This window comes from Filicampus tigris, chromosome 8 (genome assembly GCF_054856515.1).
Source record: "Filicampus tigris isolate MCC_2025a chromosome 8, RoL_Ftig_1.0, whole genome shotgun sequence".
NCBI classification, from domain to species: Eukaryota; Metazoa; Chordata; class Actinopteri; order Syngnathiformes; family Syngnathidae; genus Filicampus; species Filicampus tigris.
In genome coordinates, this window is record NC_141224.1 from 12,554,456 (window position 1) to 12,577,858 (window position 23,403).

At 39.8% G+C, this 23,403-nt stretch overlaps 3 protein-coding genes across 6 annotated transcripts in view; 2 read left to right on the forward strand and 1 right to left on the reverse strand.

Moving 5' to 3' along the window:
* The window catches only part of tax1bp1b (Tax1 (human T-cell leukemia virus type I) binding protein 1b), a 22,043-nt gene extending 16,030 nt beyond the window's left edge, over nucleotides 1–6,013 (forward strand). For all 4 annotated transcript variants that reach the window (XM_086037235.1, XM_086037237.1, XM_086037236.1 and 1 more), the window contains exons 14-17: nucleotides 1,477–1,675; nucleotides 1,800–1,963; nucleotides 3,807–3,892; nucleotides 5,225–6,013. In XM_086037235.1, coding sequence (XP_085893361.1) covers nucleotides 1,477–1,675; nucleotides 1,800–1,963; nucleotides 3,807–3,892; nucleotides 5,225–5,423 — 648 coding nt within the window. In that variant the 3' untranslated portion in view covers nucleotides 5,424–6,013. The remainder of the gene's footprint in view (nucleotides 1–1,476; nucleotides 1,676–1,799; nucleotides 1,964–3,806; nucleotides 3,893–5,224) is intronic.
* On the reverse strand, nucleotides 5,976–22,538 carry jazf1b (JAZF zinc finger 1b). The gene is made up of 5 exons (XM_086037242.1): nucleotides 22,301–22,538; nucleotides 11,952–12,024; nucleotides 10,669–10,865; nucleotides 9,989–10,158; nucleotides 5,976–8,725 (listed from the first exon to the last, which is right to left on the reverse strand). The coding sequence occupies exons 1-5, from the start codon at nucleotides 22,413–22,415 to the stop codon at nucleotides 8,546–8,548; spliced, it is 735 nt and encodes a 244-aa protein (XP_085893368.1). The 5' UTR covers nucleotides 22,416–22,538; the 3' UTR covers nucleotides 5,976–8,545.
* creb5b (cAMP responsive element binding protein 5b) overlaps nucleotides 22,020–23,403 on the forward strand; it is a 63,447-nt gene continuing 62,063 nt past the window's right edge. The window contains exon 1 of the transcript XR_015087752.1: nucleotides 22,020–22,561. The gene's annotated coding sequence lies outside the window, so the exon portion shown is untranslated. The remainder of the gene's footprint in view (nucleotides 22,562–23,403) is intronic.

Sequence of the window (23,403 nt, forward strand, 5' to 3'; positions counted from 1 at the left end):
ATAAATCAGCGCTCGGCACGGAGGAATCTTTTGGAACTCTTCTTTGAGGAGCGCATGACGGACGAAGGACAAGCAAAAAAATCAAGTGTGCTCATTCCTCCGTTGTTTATCCTTGGTTTGCTCCAGAGCCAGGTAGCCGAGAAGGGGCGGGAGCTGAGAGAACTCAAGGAGAAACCGGAGGTGCTTTGGAACCGCTTTCCTTTTCTCTTTTATAGACTCCTTCCACCCTTAAAATCCCTCCCGATAAACGGCAGCCATTTTCCCCAACCTGGTCCTGAGCGTGAAATGTCTCTTAATAGTAAAAGAGTAGTCAATGTGTTCTTATTTTCCCTTCCATTAGTTTGGACCAGCGCGAGACCAAAAATGCCCTGAAAAAAATGTTTGGAGCTGCTATGGAGGGCTCGAATGACCCAATTAGAGGGTTGGACTGTAAATTAAATAGGCGCCTGCAACTAACATCAGTAAAACTAAATGGAACCAGGGCCTTTGAGAATTGATGATTTTTAATTTTTTTTTTTTTTTGTAAATGTTGGTGAAACCTAAAAGTGTTTGTGTGAACAAGCTTCGTTTTCTTACTCCGGCCTACCGAGCATTTACATGATCAAGAGTGCTGAAATACTTGTTGCATTCTTTTAGCTGTTCTTTCCTAAAATTGGTTAATTAAGACGTATTTATTCATTTTATGTTCATTTCGCTCACTAAATCATGGGTTGATTGATTTACTGTTTTGTAAGTAATAGAATTTTGAAAAATTTTGTATTCTAATAAATGGTTAATTATTATAAAATTAATTTTATTACAAAATAAAGAATTATTATTTTGGCATGAAAATAAGATATTACATACGCATTTATATATTATTTTTTACATCTATGAATGAGCTGGCCCTTGGCCTGTACTAAAAATCAAATACAGCTCAAAAGTTTGCCCGCTTGTGTCCTAGTCATACAAAATTAAATAAGCTTCAAGTTGAAAAAGAAAATATGTATCAATCAAAATTCCGACAGCTTTTTAAAACGGATCTACATTTTGATACCAATTTCACAAAGCCTCATTAATCCACACACTCACCATTTTAGATTTGGGGCTCAACACGTCGCAACTCACTAGCTCTGCCCCTTGTTGTCACGGTAATGAAATCCACACCCGGTATTGGACGGGGTGCGGTGCATCGTGGTCCATTTTAAATATCAAAAAAGAAAATGGCCCATTTTTATGAGACAAGGACCCCTTAAATACAGGCTAATTTCAGGGAGGCTTCAAATACAGGGTGCAAAGTATAGTGTGGTAATTCGTCACAAACGTTCTCAAGACACAAGGGAACGGTTTTAAATAGTGACAGAAATGCACAATATGTCTTCTTTAAACTTAGGTTAGTGGGAACTGGCTCTGTTATCAGACTGCGAAATAATTGGGACACCTCATATATTAATACCTAATGTCATATTTATTCCAACTCTGCCTTTGCCTCTCCAGGAGCTTCAGAAGAGCAGCAAGAAGGCAGAGCAGGAAGCCAGTGGGAAAGCCGGTGCAGAGAATGTTCAGTCCACCGTGCCTTTATTCCTGCAGTACCCCGTGCCCTACGCCCAGGATGCCCCCACCCCTCTGTTGGTCTCTCAGAGTCCCACCAAGCTGCACTTTGGGAACCCATACTCCCCAATCTCTGACTCAAAAGGTCGGTTGCTGCGTTTCAGCAAAATACCAAAGGACGTTAACATTTGCCGCAAAAAGTCATTTGGAATCACATTATCGACAACAAAGCCTCACAGTAGCTCCATCTCGCCTTGCGCTCCCTTCAGGCGACGACAACGATGACGAGCTGTCGGACGAGCAGCTGCTTTGCCTCCCCCCTGTGGGCCCGCCCTCCTGGGACAGCAACGTGGTGTGCATCCAACCCACCCGCCACCAGTCCCGGCCCGACGGCCGCGAGGAGTCCGAGGATACGCCGAGCAACATCAACAACGTAACGGCCTCTCCGTGTTGAATGCTAATTTTGGGAGACTTGAGTGAATATTTTGTGTGTGTGTGTGTGTGTGTGTGTGTGTCACATAACAACAGAAAAGTACCAGCGTTAGTAAAACAGGAAATGTGTGTCCACCAAAGACGGGCAGAAAGCCATGCTAATTGCTAAGCTATCGAAATGCAGTCGCAAAACACTGAGATAAGTGATACAGCGCACTTGTCACATAGGTCCGGCTGGAACCGCGTGACAACGGAGAGTCACTTTGAACAAAGATTTAAATTACAGTAGAAGAAGCTTTATTTGTCTCACATTGGAGACATTTGCATTGTTTCAGCAGCAATAGTGGATACGGGAAATAGAAAAATAGAACAACAACCAAGTACATTACACTAACTAGAAACCGGCCTAAATGGTCTGTCTGTGCAGTTACTATGCAAGCATGTTATTTGTTATTTTCAGTGTTGATTGTTTAATTTTGACGTTTGAGGTCAGATTAATCTAATTCACAGGTGTCAAACTCAAGGCCCGGGGGGCCACCTGTGGCCCACCACATCATTTTGTGGCCTGCAAAAGCAAATCAAGCATGTCAACTTCCATGACGCTTGCTAAAAATCTGTATCCAAATTTCAAATTGTCATATCTAATAAATAATAAGCATTTTCTTGTTACATTGTTACAGTAACTTGACCAGTAGTTGAAAAAAATATTATTCTTGACTTTGGTTTCAAACTAGCTATCCTTTATAATTTCTTGTGTACTGTATGTGTAATAATATGAGGAGGTGATTACAGAGAGAACATTTCTATGGTTTCACAATTATAACCGCCCTCTGCGGTAAACCGTAACTACAGTTTGGCCCGTGACAAAAATGAATTTGACAACCTTGATTTAATTGAATGGACTTGTTTTCTTTACTACACTTGAAAACAGAATCGGTAAAGGCTAATTAATCCATGGGCACAGTAATTTGTATGAAATATAGAAAAATAAACTGAAAGCCTGTGCTGTTTTCATTTAAAATATCAGAAGTATTTTTTTGGTTGCACTAGTGAGTGCTAACATTTAACTCTGACTTGAGATTTGCACAGTAAATGTTATCATAATACATCCTAATTTGTTTTATCTCTATTTATTTGGCCAATTTAGCTTCTCTAATGGACTATATAATGAACCTATTTAGAAATGATTCATGTATTAAATTATTCTTACTTAAACAATATTTTTGCTTAATTTTATATGCTGATAAATACCTTTACCGTGAAGGGATGCAACGATTATTCGACAACTAATTAATTATCAAATTGATCAATAATTATTTTTGACAATTGATAAATCACTCACATACCTTTTTTAATTTAGAATTGTCCAAATCCTCTGAATTTCAGCTTCGCAACAGTAAATATTCTCCAATTTCAGTAGACCTCCATGAAAGCAGACATCTTTCATGATCATCTGTGTGTTAAATCAAAATAAATGATCACCGTTTTTGCTGATGTTACGGACCAAACTAGTAACTGAATCATAAATAATTTATGTTTGTGCATTTTCTACACTATCAATATGAAATAATGTACTCTTTTTGAATAAAGGAATAGAAATCAAAACATGTTTTTAATCCGATTCATCAGTGAATCGACAGATTTAATAGATTATTAAATAATCGTGCAGACTTTTATTCCCTCCAAATTTCAGCCTTTTCGATTTGAAAATTGCATTCTGCTGCAATGCGATATTTTAAAAAAAAAATTTTATGATGGCACTTGACATTAGAACACATTAGAATTGAATCAGTGCCACTGACCAGTGTTGTCCGTGATTAATCAGTGTATGTTTCACCTCTCAGGTTAACATCAACGAGAAGCCCGCCGCAACAGAACCCCCCAACCCGTTTGTGAACGATGGACAAAGTCCCTTTTGCTTTGATCCCAGGTAACACACCTTCTCATAAACAACGAGCCAGTTTGCCGGTGCCCCCGCTTTCCGAGCATGTAACATGTGTCACGTGTTTGTTCTGCCGCACAAAACCCCACACACTCCCCACCGTGTTGCATGCGGGGGAGGTGGCCCACCCACATCGCACCGACGCGTGCTTTACTACCTTGTGTGTCTGCTTTGCCCACGTCATCACTTGACTGCTTGCTAACCGTAGATGGGGGAAAAGTACTCACATCCAGTGCTTGACTAGAAGGACCATTACTTGTGTGAAAAATGACTTTGGTAAAAGTACTCATTCAAATAATTGCTCAAGTAAAGCACAGGCTCTGAAATATACTTGACCAGTAAAAGTGTTTTTAACAGATGTTTCTTCCCCACTTCAGAGAATAAATACAACACCGGTCAACATATTTTCAACATTTTTACTTCAGAGATGGAAGTAAACCTTTCGAAATTCATTTTTTGCACGGATACCGAATTTGCCCGTAGTTTCTTTTTCTGAGCACAACAGGTTTTCATAATAATAATAACAATAAAATATGTAATATATGTAGTAATAATTTGGGATTATGGTTTAGGTTCAGCAACAGGTGTTTGTTTTTTTTTGTTCGTGAAAGGTCATAGCTATAAATTACGATGCAAAAAATGAAAGAAACCACTGTACAGAGTACATTTCAATCTGTATTTTTTTATTTTTACTGAAGTACCGTAGTTGAATCAGTATTTGTTATACCAGTCTTTTCTTTTTTTTTTTCCTGTATCTGTACTTCTACTTAAAGGAGAAGTCAACCCAAACAGATTTTTTTCAAGAATATGTTCTATGCAAGCTCACTAGTTGAAACAAGGCATTCTGATAAATTTTTCGTTTGTGTAATAAGAGTTAATCCACTCGTTTTTAGCCATCTCTGGGGGCGGCCATTTTGTCACTTCTGTCGACTGAAAATTACATCACAACTACTCAGGGCTCAGGTAACGACCAATCACGGCTGACCTGTTTTTTGAAGCTGAGCTGGGATTAGTCGTTACCTGACCCCTGAGTAGTCGTGATTTCATTTTCAGTCGACAAAAATGACAAAATGGCCGCCCCCTGAGATGGCTAAAAACGGGTGTATTTTGCTGCAGGTGGATTAACTCTTATTCAACAAACGCAATAATATTAATCAGAATGCCGTGTTTCAATTGGTGGGCCTGCTGGGAACATATTCTTGAAAAAAAAAAACATGTTTGGGTTGATTTCCACTTACAGTACAGAGCGGGAGTACTTCTGCTGCTGACAACCAACTTTTAAATAATGCTTTCTTTCCCTCCGTGTGTGTGATTGCACAGCATGGACATGAAGCGATGTCCGCTGTGTGAGGTCATCTTCCCGCCCAACTACGACCAGTCCAAGTTCGAGGAGCACGTGGAGAGCCACTGGAAGATCTGCCCCATGTGCAACGAGCAGTTCCCGCTGGACTGCGACCAGAAGGTGTTTGAGAACCACGTGCTCACCCACTTCAACGGGAACGTGCTCGACTTCGATTAGTTGCCGCCATCGACGCATGACGACGGTGGCGTTAACATCCATCCTGTACCGCTTTCTTTAATAGACAGCCGCTTGTCAGTAAATCAGAATTCTTATTTTAGTTTCCTACTGGCTCTTTTTTTGGGGGGGGAATGCTTTTAGTTAACATTTCCAATTTACAGTTAATTCTGGAAACCAAATGTTTGAACTTACACTGTTAAAAATATTTTAAGATAAGAGGTGGGGAACCTATGGCCAGGTGGGACATATGCGACCTCTTGTAAAAAGCCAGCCACTCATACTCGTAACGTAATATCATTACAACTGAAGCAGCTTCCTGACCCCTGCTTTACAAAAAGCCGTATATATATTCCATGATTATGTGCAAAGACATTCATATACAAAATCTGGTCATTTCTTTTAGAATAAGTACACCAATGATATTGTGACAGCCTTGTGTACCACTGGGTTTCTTTTCTATCGGCTTTGAATATTTAGTTGGTGAGTCACTGCATGTTGTTGCGTTCCCGTTTTACTGCTATTACTTTTCTCCATATACTTGTTTTCTCTGTTAATGGAACTAATAAAGATCATTTGAAACATCAGAACAACTTTTATTCCAAAACTGAAGCAGCTTTTTTGAGGAAATACAGTACATGAACAATATTCTATTTGTATGTACTCATTACGCGATAGTTACCCAGGAACATACTGTATGAAAATATAATTTAATGCACTTAAATCCTAATACATTCACTGTACACTATACTCAAGATTTCTGGCAGTACAATACTGACACAACTTGCGATTGGACTGCAGTTCCATGCCAAAATATTTTTGAACATAACTTTTAGGTTCAATTACACGGTATAATTATGCTGGAGCAATATGAAAACTAGTACAAAGACAAGTCAAGGCCCCCTTAATAGCAGAGTTGGGGAACCTACATATCGTGGGCCATATACAACCTCTTTGGAACAGTTGGAGAAAGACCCCTCCCACCCTAGACATTTAACTCCTAAATACTCATGTAATTTTTTTAGTCCTGAAAATTGAATTTGGCCCTTGAAGGACTTTATACAAACTGATGGGGAAAAAGGTTTCCCATTCCTGCTGTCTAACATGGCTTCACAGGACAGGGAGGCGCATGGGTGCCTCCACTGTCATTATGGAATGGTTCACAATTCAAGGCAAGGACGAACGTCACAAAACGGCAAACTTTGGTGCTCATTTTTGCAAATGGGTTCCACATATACTGTATATATTTACATACCCCAGGAATGTGAGGTTGGCAAAAATGCTTATCGTTGGCAACTTGTTCCAGAAAAAAAAAGTGCTTCAAAAAAACTGCATAGGGAAAATGAAGCTAAACGATAGCTAGGAGAGCTTAAACACTGGTTGAATACGTGTTGGGGAGGGTTACTGAAATGCTTGCAAATGTCACCTGAGTTCACCCTCGGGCACTCGGGTGTTGTTGGCGATGTGAAAATAATAATAATAAAAAACAACCAGACTGATAAAAACGAACTAAAATGTTGGCTAACACATACACACTGGCCACAAAAAAAAAAAAAAAAAAAAAGTATTTCAGTTACCAAGGTAAACTAGGGCCAAACTGTAATATTGCAAGAATCAAGTGAAAATACTTCAAGAAAAAAAGTCATGTGAAGTGAACAAATGCAGAAAAGTTTGATTATAATAACTCATCCACTGCCAGCCAGGTAGAAATGGCAATGAGTGACTAAATAAAAATGATAAGACTGACAAGTCCAGGGTGCACACCACCTTTTCGCAGCTGGAATAGGCTTCACCATGCCTGTGACAAGGATAAAGTAGTAGTACAACAAATGGATGGATAGATTTAATTCTTATAAAATTAAACATATTTTTTAATTGTAATTTTACCACCTTTAAAAAAACATTAAAGTGGAACCCAAACATATTTTTTTCAAGAATATGTTCTATCCAAGCCCACTAGTTGAAACAAGGCATTCTGATAAACATTGCGTTTGTGGAATAAGAGTTAATCCACTCATTTTTAGCCATCTCTGGGGGCGGCCATTTTGTCACTTCTGTCGATTGAAAATGACATCACAACTACTCAGGGCTCAGGTAACGACCAATCACGGCTGACCTGTTTTCTAAAGCTGAGCAATATTAATCAGAATGCTGTGTTTCAACTAGTGGGTCTGCCGAGAACATATTCTTGAAAAAAAATATATATTTGGGTTGATTTCCACTTTATATAGGTTTTTGTAATATTACAATTTTTAGGGATTTTTTTTGTAATATTACAATTTGATTCTTACAAAAATCAGAAATATTGTTGTTTTAATATAACAACTTCTTGTATGATTTACTTTTTCCTGCAAAATTATTTGAAAAAAAAAAAAAAAGTAATATCGGCCACTTAATATACTATATTACAATTTCAAACTTTCAAACTAAAGCTATCACTTTATTCTTATAAAATTAGGACTTCCCTCCCTAATTACGAGTTTTTTCTTTCTCGCTGGCAGTTATTTCCATCCATCCATTTTCTACATCACTTTACCTCATTTCGGTATGCTGTAGCCCATCCCAGCTATACCACGGGCGAGAGGTGGGGTCCACCCTAGACTGGTTGCCAGCCAATTGCAGGGCACATATAGACGGACAACCATTCACGCACACATTCACACCAACGGGCAATTAACGGGTCTGGTTAAATACTGTTAAATGCCTTGTAAAAACTGAGCAGTGTCATCTTTATAACGGCAGCCCTTGTCATTACGTAGATTCTGCAGCTGTACCTAATATTGTGGCCAGTGCGCGTGTACGTGGGTCCCAGTTTGGCACATTGTTGAATGGCAAAGGCATTTTACAAGGTTAAAAACAAAACCCAATTTCTGTCTCATTTAAACCATCACCAACAAGCACCATATAGGTCCAAAGTAAAAAAAAAAGAAAAATCGCAGCTTCAATGTGCAAATTACAAAACTGTGACCTACTTAAGATAAGATTGAACATTCAGAATAAAATCCCATATTTAAAGCATGCAAAAACTCTAGTGTCATAGCACACGGTGAGCAGAAGAGAAGATGATGAAGATGATGAAGAAGAAGAAGTCTGCTGGTGACGGCGGATGTGGTCTTCCTGGGGCGCTACTGCTGCATCTTGCGATGGATGATGTCGACGGAGACGGGCGGGTGGAAGTTGATGGTGTGGTGCCGGAGACCCTGAGATGTCTTGTAGCTCTTGCCGCAGCGGCACTTGAAGGGCTTGCGCACTCGGATCTGCGTCCGGTGGCCGTTCTTGGCGTGATACTTGATCCCGTTGACGTTCTGCGAGGAGGAAAAAGTTGTACTTGGCGTGTACTTGCAACAAATGGAAGCAAAAGTGTCTGACAATTTAATGCTTTTACTTTCCTTTCACTGAAAAACAGCAATCAAAACATCTTGGTGCAGGTAAAAAAAATTAATTTAAAATCATCTTATTGTATTAAGTTTTATTCACATTACCACTTTAGTTTGTAATATAAATGAACTCTTGATTTTCATATTTCTGTACTTTACTTCCACATAAAGGCTGGTAAAACTGTGGACTTTTCTCTGGTAATATTAATATTCAATGATCATAAAAAAAATGACTTATGAATGAATGAAATATTTAAACTTCACTGTCGTGAAATGAGGACTCACAGTATGTCGAGTATAAAGATGACAGCTTTATTCTCCTAATATCACTTTGCTCTCATAATATTATAACATAATTCAGTTAAAATTTGAGCTGTCATAACTTTTTTTTTTCTCAAAATAGTACAACTTCATTTTTTGTAAGATATGATGTTTCTTGAAATAGGACTTATAATATTCCAACTGTCTTGAATCCCTATAACGTCAAGACTTTTTTGTCGTAACCTTTTCTCATAAAATTACATTCATCCCATAATATCAAACTTCATTCTCCTAAAAAGTGACATATATTTGTAAGAAACCTAACTTATTTCAGGTTATTTGTGAAAAGCAATTTTCATGAAATTAATACTTTTCTTCATAACATAAAGACTTCCATTCTCGCAAAAAAAATTACTTTACCCCTTTATTGACATAAGGGTCTTTTTCCATAATCTAGTAATATTATTCATACATTCTGGCAAATTTAGGACTTCTTTCTCTGAATATAACAACTTCTTCTTATAATAGTAGGTCTGATTTTTAAAAAATATGAATAGTCTTGTAATATTACCAATTTATTCTTGCAAAATTATGATTTGATGACTTTTTCCCTTTTTTAAAATTTTAATATTATGACTTTATTCCTGTAAACATATGACGTTTCCCCCCATAATATTAACACCACATTATTGTTTATATACAGCATTACTCTTGTAATATTCCAACAATTTTATTCCCGTATAATTAGGACTTTAGTTTTTATATTTCAGCTTTTGAATAAAGGCATTTCACTAAAATCTAAAAAAATGTTTATTTTCATAATATTTCAAATTTATTCTTGTAATTGTATGACTTTGTCCTCAGAGAATTTTTGGGGCCCTAGTACTCCTCCAGCCAGACATCTAATAGTGAATGTAGTGTTGCCACAACCTTGTATCTCTTTTTACAGCCCGGGATGGGGCAGGCAAAGGGTTTCTCGTCGCCGCCGTTCATGCACATGGAGCTGAGGATGGACTGGGAGCTGATGGCGCTCTCGGTGGTCCACGACTCGTCGCTGTCGGACTCCTCGAAGTCCACCTCCTCTTCGTCGCACTCGCTGCCTGTGTGTGTGTGTGTGTGTGTGTGTGTGTGTGTGTGTAAAGTCCCATTGAAAAGGAAGAATGGATTACGGTCAATGAGTCAAAAGGTAAACATGGCAAGAAGCTGTGCTCAATGGTGATAAATGGAGGCCAAGGAAGTAATGACTTTCTGTAGACAAGTTGAGTCTTGAATTAACCTAACATGATTTTTTTGTGGCTTGAAGCCAGAATACTTGCAGAAAATCTCATCTTTTAAAACAATAATAATAAAAAAAAAAAAATCCCATTACGTGTTAGTATTAATCTTAGACTTGAAGGCAAAGTTCTGTGGTTGTTTTAAATACACAATGTGCGATTCTTGTTTATATTTACTTTGGCAGTAAACTTCAACTAGAATGGCAATATGTAGCTTGAAGCCTCTTTTTTTTTTTGAAGATTTGTTCAGTCATTGTGTCACAGGGGTGTTTCCACATCAGAAATGTTGTCACGGAGATGGCGAAGCCAGTTAACGTAGGAAACAATGAAGGTTACCTGTGGGCGTGCTGCTGCGAAAGGACGAGGAAGGGGTGATGGGCGGGGTGACGGGAGGGGTGAGGTTGCCGCTGGCGTGGCGAGGCGGCGCCGACGCGCTGCTGCGACACAGGCTTCCTGTTAAACACAGAGACAACTTGGGCTGCATCTTCTTCTTCAGCGCCTCATGCTCTCGCCTCGCTGCTTCAGTCATGAACCTGCAGGAAAACGAAGCATCAATTCACAAAAGGCAGCTCATGATTGTGCACTACAGTGTATGGCTCTGGACATTGCATTTGTTTCTAATGTATTTTACATGTTTGAAGATGATTGCTGAAAATGTGCATGTGTAGATACAGCGTTAATCTGGTTTTCACCGGTTTAGTTTTCCAGACGGGAAAAAAAAATAGAGAAGCAAATAAGCCGTTAAAAACGGAACGCTGAATCAGAATTTTGGGGATTTGGGTCAGAACGGGTCATATCGTCATGTATTGTGGGATGGATTTAAAATTGGTCCAAAACAACATCCCGGGTTCTGCCGTTGGCCAGTGTACGGAGGAAATCCAGGAGTTTAAAGTGAGTTATTTTTACAATTGTGAGTTAGTTATTACTTATTGGCTCATTTCTACCACTGGAGTGTGCAGTTTGCTAGCTAGCTAGCTATGGCTACACCTAGTTCGTGAGCTAGCATAATGAAGGGGCCTGCTTAATTACCCATTCTAATTGAACCAGAACACTTATTGTCCGATTAATGGATCATCACAACTGTTGTGAATTTTCCTGTTCGGCTCCTTATTTGAGAACAGAAAGTTGTGCGAAAAAAAGTTGTGTGTACAATATGACTAAAATGCTTTTAGTCCAAAGTTTGCAGGGTTGGGTAAGAAGAAAAAGAAACCTGCCAGCTCCAGTCCTATAAAAAGGCAAACACACACGGTTTATGGACAGTTGGTTTAAATGCACATCATAAAATTGAAAATCTTCAAGCAAAAAGTGGAATTAACAAATTAAGTGATAACCACATAAACGTGCTTTTTATGCGGGTTGGGAGGCATCGGCAGACGTTTCTGTGTAATGCGCGACTCAGTCACCATATCAAAGTTTGACTCTTGTGTTGTAAAAACAAACCAGCTACCAAATCCTGATTCAACTCCTCTAAACGATCCCCCAGATGACGTCCGAAGCCGCTGCTGGGTCTTCAAAGGCCCTTTCATAGGGCTCGGCGCTAACTCTCAGTGACGCACATCCAGCATTTGTTGAAACACTGAAGTGGTCTACTCATCTTGTCACTTGTAGCATTGGTTTACCTGTTGATGTAACTGAGGGCAACATAGGTGGGCTGCTGCTGCTCCTGCTTCTCCAAAAGGCGGGGGTCCGTGTCTGAAGGAGACAAAAATGTTTGCTTCAGCCTTCTTCATTCAACGGCACAATTCCTAAATTCCATTAGCCCATTTCACAATATCTCTTGGCATTAGACGAGCAGCCTTTAGCTGGATGAAATGACGAGTGGTTTGAACATTTTGCTGTTTAAATATACAAGGTTGAATTGTCTTTCCTTGATGTGTCAGTAACGGTCGACTTCGAGTGGGGGCGACAAGTAGCTCGATGCAAGCACGCTTTGCCTCTTATTCGGAGAACTGAGAGGGGAAGAGTCCGAGAACAGATGCTAAGGATTACTTTAATGTGCATTTTAATAAGAGTAAATGTGTTCAAAGCATGCGGGAGGTGTTTTCAGACGTTCTCTATATCGCAGATTTTTTCTTCACTGTACTGCATAACTGTGATCTCGTCCGACAATATGCTATTGTCGTAACCTCATATGTTTTAGTTAACAGACAGGGTTCCCATCGTAATCTTCAAAACTGGACTTTTTGAAAATTTCCTGAGCACACTTACACATAATGTACACCCGCCATTGCTCATTCGTGACTACACTCAACACACAGACTGAACTGGGAGCCAGACATCCATCTTGTTTAGCAGTTCTAAATGTACAACAATAGCCAATCCCCACACCCTGAAGTGAAGCAAACGTTCCTCACAGCAGCGTCCGCGAGGGAGAAGAGAGATGGCCCATAAAAGCTAGCTGGCTGTAAAGCTCCGCCTCCCGGTCTGCCTGCCTCCGACTGAGCTGTGAACGACTGCTACCCCCATGTGGCTGGTTTCCATCCGCCAGCTCGTTTACTCACGGCAGCTTTCACCCCGGGCTGTTTCTGCCACGACTTTGTGCGTGGTGCCAAACACAGTAAGGCCGAATGCAACTGTCGGCAAACGGCATTGAAACACATCACTTGACTTGAGAAAACGCTCTCTCAAACACATGGCTTAGCTTTACAAGAGTTGTAGGCATCTATTGTGAGATGCCGCCTGTCCCAGACATACAGAGCATTTTGTCTGGCAATTTGAGAGAAATGAATTGAAACTAATTGGGAGACGTTTCATCATGCAGCAACGTAATGATCCAAAACACCCTGCCAACACAAGACAGGACTTCATCAGCGGGTAAAAGTGGATGACTGGCCAAGTCAATTACCAGACCATAACCTAATCAAGCATGCATTTTACCTGGAAGCATTTCAAATGAAGAATGCAACAGTCTGATGAAGTCAATGGGTCGCAGGTTCGATGCGGTTATTGCGAGGAAAGTTTATGCCACCGAATATGAAGTGTTATTTACTGAAGTTAATTTAACAACGTCTGTTCCAATACTTTTGGTCACTCGAAAAGTGGGTGGCTTCAAACAAAAGGTCTGTACTGAGTTGTTTAACACATCTAGATGTAAATACCATCAAATAAAAGCTGGAATTCTGAGCTTTTGTCAGCGATTCATCTTTTGGTCTGAAACCCAAACGTCCTCAGCCTTCAACACAAACAAATGCCGCTCCAATACTTTTGGGGGGGACTGACTGTATATCGTGGTGCGATTTAAAAAAATAAAATAAAATAAAAAATATATATACCGGTATATATATATATATATATATATATATATATATATATATATATATATATATATATATATACACACACATACATACATACATTATTATGTATATTATTATTATTATTATTATATTTGTAAATGGAGAATTGGTGATGCAGCTCTTGTATCAGATCTCTTTATGCTCTGCAGATGTACCTAATGATACAGCGTGTTGTTTTATTTTTGTTTTTAATTATGGTGACCAAAGACACAGAGCATCAAACAGTAATTGCCCAAAAGTCTGGCTGCTTGGCTGACAACGTACAACGCTTTTATGATACTGGCAGGTCGGGTTCTGAGAGCAGCTCAACGTCTGACACTCTCAAGGACACTCCATAACGTACGCAAGTGTTTCATTAGCAGTGGATGTGGTGAGCGGGACAGCACCACTACTCTCCGCCCTCCATCCAAAGTCATGGAAACAGTATAAGAAAGATGCTGACAACCGCCAAATGCCAGAGGCGGCTCAACAAGTCATGTCGTTGTGAACGTTGTACGTTGGGATGTGTAAGCCCAGCAGAAGTTCACTAATGAGCCTCCGTGAGTGGAATGTCAGCCCGCTCAAACGGCAGCGCATCAATCTGTTCCCACACGCTGTAAATCACACACACCTCACGTGGGGACGACGGAGATGGATGGTCCCCGGGGGAGGGGGGGGGGGGAATTCCCTACCGCCTCTGCTATTTTTTGGGGGCCCACCAGCAGTCAGGCCAGGACGAGGGGGACCTGGAGGAAGGCGCCTCAAGTAGAGATGGGAACCCCTTTAAGCAAACTACACTGGTGGTCCACCTTGGTGGGCAAAAATTAGCGGGCGAAGAATGGAGGACTTTAGTCACCATATCTAGTTACAGAGGTCCTTCTATAAACCCAGGTGACTGTTAATAGAAGGTGACATGTTTGGTGAGTTTTTTTAAGACTGCAGATGGAAAAAAATAATTCAACATAATGACTATGGGTGGCACAAAACACGATCTGAATCGGAAAATCGGTTTGCATTTCAAATTTGGTATTGTTGTGTTGAAAATTAAACGTGTTGCAATCCTGTCATCTGTGTGGAATTTGATGATTGGTGTCTGGAAGCAGTTTATTAATGATTTCGTTAATAAGCTAAAATGGAGTGCACCACTTGAAGTTTTTTCTGGTGATTCAAACTCAACTACCGATAGTTTGTGGTTATAATGCCACAAGGGTATTGACATGGAAAAATGCATCACGGGAAAAAATGTTGAATGCAAATCATGCACTACAGGCATAATAATAAATTGCAAAAATTACAAATAAACAATGTTTACTCGGCATTGGCAGATATTTAATATCAAATGAGTCTGACTTGGATGCAAAATGATGTGATCTCTAAAATAATTAGTTATACCTTGTTCGTAACTTCTAAACATCCTACATCAGTCCCAGCAACCCCTTGACGACACCAAAAAAATCTACCTGCCCACTTGAATTGCAAATGCAGGACTCTAGTGTGTGGTCTAAAGAGGGAAAACAAAACATCGTGGGAAGTTGACTAATATACTGTGACACAACTCCTTCGGGTAGCTTGAATCTACTCAATAAAAGACTAGAATCGCAACAGGAGGAGAACAAACATTCCAATTAGAACAATCATTTTGATCAAGAAAAATAATTTCAAATGCCCATCGTTAGTTTGTAGTCATGAGTAACATGCTCTTAAACAAACCTTCCTAAGGCAACGGAGGAAGTGACGCCTGCTGCTTGCCAACAACGCCCTCTTCGACCCCCCCCACCCCCCCCACCCCCCTTTCCACCGTCTCACACTCACGCCTCTCATTTCCACCGTGGTCTGGTTCTCCCCATCCACCCTCAAGGCCAGATGCACCGCGGGGTAGGGCCGAGTGGCGAGCCGTACGGTGACATGTTTATGGCGGCTGTGATCAGCGGGGGGGACACTCGCAGGAGTGGTGGCACAGGCGATTCATTATGATGTGGCCTCCAGAAGGAAATGAAACAGAGTAGTTGAGCTCCATGTGTAAGCTGTCTCGCCGATTAATCAAAACACACAAAGGGGTTCAAACGATCCGTCAAAAAAATATATATATCAGTATGAGCACTGAGTAAGGCATGCACACAAAAGCTTGTCATTTTTAGCCATTTTTCCCCCAGCTATATGCAGCATGTAACAGCAACGTCCAGTTGCTTACAAGTATCTTTGCTCCAAGTCACTCCTCTACATTACCACTGTGGGAACAGTTATCTTTTATGGTTTACAGTTTTATCTTGTCTGTTAACGAGTAAAGACATGAGGCCCTATTTTGAGAAGGCTGGCGCCCGTGCGCTCGACGTAAAAACGGGCGTAATTTTATTTGCGTGTCGGTGCAAGTCTAGTCTAGCGTCTTTGGGGCCGTGTTGTGCCCATTTGGGTGTTTCTGTGCACAGAGCAGCCTCGCCCCCAAGTCGTCCGACAATTTGGTCACAGAAAATAGTCTGCGCTCAGCTCAAAAAAGGGCGCTTTGTCATTTTCGTGCCGGGGCAATTGACTAATTCAGAATGTTCGTTAATTTGGTAGACGTACTACGCCTCACTGGGGGTTTCTGCTTGGTCCCCCAGCGCATCTGCAAATTTGGTCACAAAAAGTAGGCTAAATTTTAGACTTTTCAAAAGCAGGTTTATTTTGCAGCGCATGTGGTCTACTGTGATTTTGGTGTATATAAAGTGTCAACCCCAAAATTGTCTTTACAAGAATATGTTCTATGCAGGTCCACTAGTCGAAACATGACATTCTGATTATTGTCTTTGTGGAATATGAGTTAAGCAGTAAAATCATCCCATTTTAAGCCATCTCAGGGGGCGGCCATTTTGTCACTTTTGTCGACTGAAAATGACATCACAGCTGCTCAGAGCTCAGGTAACGACCAATCACGGCTCACCTCTTTTCTGAAGCTGAGCCATGATTGGTTATTATCTGAACCCTGAGCAACTGTGATGTCACTTTTAGTCGACAGAAGTGACAAAATGGCCGCCCCCTGAGATCGCTAAAAACGGGTCCATTTTGCTGCTTAACTCATATTCCACAAATGCAGTATAAATCAGAATGCCATGTTTCGACTATAGTGAGCCTGGATAGAACATATTATTGCATAGAATTTGTTGGGGTTGACTTCCTCTCTTTATTTGAGGCGCAGGATGACAGATTTGGCGCTCCGTGGATGTGTGTGGTCCTCGTTGCCGGATTTCATTCATTCACCAGCGTAGGACATTACATCTGAATCATTGTAGCAATCAATTCATTGAACAAATTATAATCATCTCAAAAATATTTTAATAGCAGCCTCGTCACTATTGAGGCGTGTGTGCATGTGTTGCGGGTGCATCTACAATGCCCGCGCTCTAATGTACTGTTAAAACAAAACAAAACAAAAAGTTTACAACATCTGCTAAATCTCCATACTTTAATGCACCTGATGTTTTGTTTACATGTTTCAGTGCTGCTGTTTTGGTTAGTAACTGAGTTAGCAACGACTTTCAAATCGGCTCAGCAGTTCACCATTTAATGTCCGGGTGTGAACAAAAGCACGTATGAACTGAGATAATTTACATTTAAAAAAAACAAAAAAACAATTAAACCAGCAAACACTTTAAACTGCCCTGCGCCGCACAATGCCCCATTGTTGATGCATGAACGTTATCAATATGAGCTAAGTCTTGACGGGCACGACGGCCTCCCGTCTGACAGTCATCGCACAGGAACAGGAGCAGTGCTGTCTGGGATGGGGAAATCTAATTAGGCCAACCAGGTGCACGGATCAGGGAACTAGTTAGTGCTTTTCCAAATTTATTACTTCCACACAGTTTTTTTTGGGGGGGGGTGTACGGGAGGGGGTGCAGAGGAAAATCTTTCTAAATGAGCCTCCAGTGAGGATTGGCAACAAGCAGACTGATTGTTAGCTAGCTTTGGACACTGCAGGCTACCATGACGCCAGGCCCCAGCAGCGCACACACACGCATGCACGCGCACACACACCGGTCTTAATAACGCTCACTGTGTGCTTGGAGTCAACTTAGGTCTGGTTTCTTAGCAACAAAGCAAACATTTCAGCGAGGTTTTTCCTGCAACACATAACCACCAGACCACTAAGGACATCTTTCAAGCTTAATAACTTGATTTAGGCTCCAATGCTGCAATCTTTTCTCGCAAGCTGCTTTTCTTCTAGTCCTTGTTAGTATCTGCGCTTTCATTGTCGGGGAAAATGTTCATAAAGTTGAAAGCCATCAGTGATCTATGCTCGGCGCTTTTTTGCACATGTTAAAGCTTCCACTCTGGCCATATTGTAATTGTGGTATTGATTTAGTCATGTGACGTTGTGCTGTGAAGGGCTGCCATGAAAATGAAAATATATCCTTTTTTAAATTGCAAGGGATAAAATTCTGTTGTGGGATGAATGTGTCAATATCACAAGAAAAATGTTTATTATTGTTGAACATTAGTTTCACAATATTAAATGTATTGTGATAAAATTTATTCTTGTAAAATTACAAATTCATTCTTAAAAAAAAAAAAAAAAACTTTCTCCTAATATTGAAACGTTATTTCTGTGAAATTCTGACTTTATTTATTTATTCTGACAACTTGATTGTTGTACTATCTTGACTTCATTCTTGTAAAATTACACACATTTGTAACATTAGAACGTTCTCGTAATCTAACTATGAAGGACAACTTTAGTAAAAATACAACTTTATTCCTGCAACAGTATTACAATGTAGAACTATACTTGTGAAAAAAAGAATACAATGTTTTCATAGTATTTGATTTTTTTCTTGTAATTTACAAATACATTCTAAAATATTTTCTTTTGTTCATAATATAACAACTACATCACAAAATTACTACTTTATCCTTGTAAAATTGAACTTTTTACTAAAATTCAACAACTGTTGGGTCCAGTTGGGGCTCATCTACTCTTTTAATAAGTGATGAGTCACAACTGTGGTCTTTGTGTGAAGCTCCCTGAGACAATTTATTGTTGTGATTTGGCACTATATAAATAAAACCGAATTGAATTGATCTTTATGGCGGTAACATCATTTTCCTTTTCAGCAAACTTTAGCAGACGACATGGACAAAAGTATTGGGACTGCTAGCCTGTCACCGACAGAGAGCGAACATGTCAGATATGAATGCGCTCCCGTTTGCACCAACCACAGCTGGGTAGCGCCATCTATTGTCTGCCAGCCTCACCAGGCATCCTGTTACTGCGGAAAGAAAATGCTGTTGCTTGTTTTCCAGGCGCCTAATTAGAAAGGAGAATGTGCTTCATGCAGCAGGCCACCAGATGAGGAGGAAGAGCGGCCAAATCAGGCCCTCTGCCTGTAATTATGCTTCACAGGCACTTGGCACAGTGTGCAAGATTTCGCACTTCTTCGAGTGGGCACAGGCCAGCGCACATTGGGGGTGGGTTGAGGGATTAGGGGGGCACAAAGTTTTTCCACACTGAGTGCACTAATTGCCTCATTACTCCCCAATAAGTCATTTTGGGGGATTTTTTTCCCCCTCTGCGACTAACACCTTAGACACACGCACCGCAAACAATGAGAGGGGAGAGGATATTAAAGCCATTCAAGCAACAAACAACAACAGAGGCAGCTGGGCCCTGTCAGCTTCAATAATGAGACTGAAATATTAGACGGAGGGAACAGATGCAGGAACTCAACGTGCTAAAGACCAGCAAGGGAATTTACTCATGGGATTAGTTCAAGCTAAAAGACATTTGTTCTTGACTATCAAAGCCTCGTGTTAAAAACATTGGCATCCATGGTTAAATAAATGTGAAATGACATTTCGATTGTGGAGCTAGTTCATACGTCAAACGTGAAAGCCAGGAGGAATTAAAACACGCTAGTGGGCAACAAAGATGAAGATGAGTCTATAATGACAACGTTTCCTGAATTTGGATGACGGGGTCCTAGTAGAGATATTTAAGGACAATGATTTGTCATTTCATGATCACACCTGTTGCATTTGCAGCAACAAGTTTGCCAGGTTTGATATTTGCCTGACATTAATATTTAAAAACCAGACACAACATGCAGTCCACAACACATGCAGATGACATTGAGTAATAAATGAACAAACGGAACATTCTCTCTTTAACGAGACCGGTGTCTTGAAAACATGTCTGTGGCCTGCTTTTGACGAAATATCCCTTGGATCAAGAAATACAGACATACCGAACTGTCTATTTACAGAGCATAGTGTAATCAGCTCATTTTAAGGGCAGATCTGTCTCATGTGATGAGCAAGCCCTGATCCCGCCGCACATACTTCTGGGCCAATTGCGAGCTCTTGCTCATCTCTCCATAATTTGCTTCTTTGCCCTCATCCATCACTATGTCCCATCCCGAACGCTCTACTCTCCTTTTTGCAACTGTAACTTCAAGAAGTTTTATCCTCTTTTGAGTCCAGAGCTTTCAGCTGTGCAGCTTCTCATCTATGGAAGTCACTTCCACAATCACCAGGAGACATTGACGCGCTCCACAATTTCAAGTCCCATCTTAAAACTCATTTTTAGATCCGCATACGCCATCAGATTTGGACACTTTTATCACTTTATTGTTGTGTTATTCCTAATTGTCATTATTTTATTAGCGTGTTGTAAGGTGATTTTGAGTCTCGTAAAAGGCGGCTACAAATTAGGGATGCGCAAATCTGTACTCATACTCGAAAAATGCTCCGATAGTACAAAACAAATACCACTTTATCAGCCTGACAAACAGTCGGGCTGGGCAATTACGATAATTCATTGATTTCAAAACTTAGTATTTACTAGGGGTGGGAATGATAATCTTTTTTTTTTATGCATCATTCGGCATATTAAAAAGATTGTGAATCGCTTTATAGGTATTAATAATCAATATTGAAAGTTAAAATAAAAAAACTAAAAGCATGCGCAAGTGATTGCGTGTGTTTGTACGTCAGACGTCTGTGCTAGGCTAAGCTAATACATGACTAGATGGCGGAACAAGAAAACCTCACAATAGCGGAGCAAAGTGTGAAATATAAATCCTTGCGCTTCCTTGAGTTTTTTTGTTTTAAAAAGGTACCAGTGTTTTACATGGACTATAAAATGTAAGCCAATGTAGTGATTCATCGGAATCAGAATCGAATCATAGGCCTCTGACTCAGAATTGGATCGAATGGTGAGGTACCCATACATTCCCGTCCATAGTATTTACTCAACTACCAAAGTCCAACTTTAAACGGAACTTAAAAGAAAATACAGGAAAAAAATTAGTAATAAGTAAAATAATAATCGTCCAGTCCCACACTCTTCACTCCTTTTACCCACTTTCTCCGATGTCCACGGTCCACACAGTAATATGGAATGATAATTTAGTTTCCATCATGTTATGATTGGAATATCCAAATGCAAAACAACTTCTAGGCATGATTTTCTGCTAGCTTTATCTGCTAGTCACAGGCAAAAGAAATACAATAGGGTGGGTTGTTTTCACCAATTAAGGCGTGTTGCATCGTGGGTATTACCAGAAATGCCTGGATATTCAGAATTGTCCATAAACCAATCAGGAGCTGGTGCTTGAACTGTTTCCATCTGTACTTTTTTGGGGTACTCTGAATAACCAAACGTCACATTTGAACAACACTCTGAGTTTCCGAAAGGTCGGAGTGAAGCAGTGCGCACTTGGAGAATATTTACGATTAGGGAATTAGGATTTTGGATGAGAGTCTGAGCTCTCCCGTTCTTGGACTCGATTTTTGTCAAATAAATTTCCCCTCAAAATGCGACTTACACATGTTTTTGTCTTGTTTTTTTTGTTTTTTTTTACTGGTGCCACTTATATTCACTCTGGATTGACTTAGTTGCATAGCACTCACATTTAGAATTAGAGACATTTTGGTGCCTTCAATTAACCTAATGTGCACATTTTGGGGAAAGTGGGAGAGCACCTGGAGAAATTCCACGCAAGCATCAGCAGAACATTTAAACTCAGGAAGTCCAGAGCCGAGATTCAAACCCAGGCCAGAACCTCAGAACCATGTGGCTGAGTAACCACTATACCACCATGCTTCTTAATTGGCACTACATAAATAAAGTTGAATGGAATTAGACAAACTTTAGTCAATTTATTTGATTTACTGATGGGTGGGAGAGGTATTATAACTGTACAAAAAAATAAATAAATACATGAAAAAAAAATCAACTTTTCAGAATGTGTCAATTAAAAAAAACTTACGTTAACAATTGGGGGGGAAAAAAAACTTACGTTAACAATTGGAACCAAGCTAAGTGTTTCCGTGCCTCGTTAAAAGAAAAACTGAAAAGGAATTCGAAAGTTTTAAAGGAGCTTGAGTTTGATATAGACTGCAAGTCAATTGAACTTCCGGTAGTTTGGTGCGCTGGGCCTCACGCTGCAATAAATGTCGCACGAGCGAGAATACAGAATGTCAACAACTCTTCTTCCTGGTGCAGTCAAAAAGTTGTCAACATGTAGCGACATGTTCCCATACGGACAAACACTGTGTTTGCGTCGCTGTATGATGGACAGGAAGTACAGTAATAACAGGATAAGAGCGACTCCCACCACACCTAGCAACAGGGTTGTCAAGGAGCAGGAAGCCACCGGCTAGTTCGTTAGCCTAGCCGCTATGGCTAACCGCGAAGCTCGGCCATCGGGCTCTCTTACCGATGTGGTTATCCTCGATGTGCAAGATGAGCTCGGCCAGGGAGTCAAAGTGGAGTCCGCAGCTGCCGAACCTACAAGCGTTGGAGAAGAAAGAAGCAGCGGCGATGCCTGTCATGGTCGTTGCTGCATTGGAACCGCGGGGTAGCTCGGCAGCGGGCTGACGGCCGGAGCACAGCGGTGGGAACAGCTGGAGCTATAGGGGCGGTGTGCCGCGCGCCGGCCGGGACTTTTTCTAAGCTGCGTCAAACTAAACGTAGGCAGGTAATGTTACCGGAAGTAAGCTGTTTTGCCTTTCACAACAAAGCAATCCCTGAAAAAGCATCTTATTGTTATATATATATATATATATATATATATATATATATACATATATATATACATATATATATATATATATACGTATATATATATATATATATATATATATATATATATATATATATATATATATATATATATATATATATATATATATATATATATATATATATATATATATATATATATATATATATATATATATATATATATATATATATATATATATATATATATACGCACACAACTCCAGCTGCCTACTTAGTGTCTTAATTTTGTTTTTGAAATAATGTTCATTCATTCCTTTTGTAGAATAAATCGGTACTAATACGTCTCCGACATGCAGTGACAAAATTAGTTAAGAGTTTTTTTTTGGTTTGTGCCATTTATTCAGTGTCACTTCAAAAGTTGTGTTGTATTGAAACAATTTTTTACCACATCTTTTTCATGATTTGTTAGTGAAAACATTTACTCCCGGAGTGGCTATGTCCACATGCGGCCAGTGCCCACCATTCATTTAGATCAACAGAGTCCTTTAATCAATTCATCAATTAATAATTGATTCTTATGTATTTTTTTCATTTGTTTATTATTTATTTGTTATTAATTCATTGATTTTATTATAAATAATAAAATGAAAATTATTAGTAAACTATACAATGTTTTTACTCAATAATTGATTTATTAACTTATTCAGTATCAGACATTTTCAGACCCAATTTTACCCCAACGTTTGAAAAAAAATGAAAAAAAATATGAATAAATTCGTGGGATTGAATGGCGGG

Excerpts from the sequence above, each read along its gene's own strand:
- jazf1b (XM_086037242.1), bottom strand. The coding sequence starts at position 22,415 with ATGACAGGCATCGCCGCTGCTTCTTTCTTCTCCAACGCTTGTAGGTTC. Across the intron at positions 10,866-11,951 it reads GCCCTCAGTTACATCAACAG|GTTCATGACTGAAGCAGCGA; the intron begins GTAAACCAATGC and ends GTTTTCCTGCAG. Across the intron at positions 10,159-10,668 it reads TCGCAGCAGCACGCCCACAG|GCAGCGAGTGCGACGAAGAG; the intron begins GTAACCTTCATT and ends ACACACACACAG.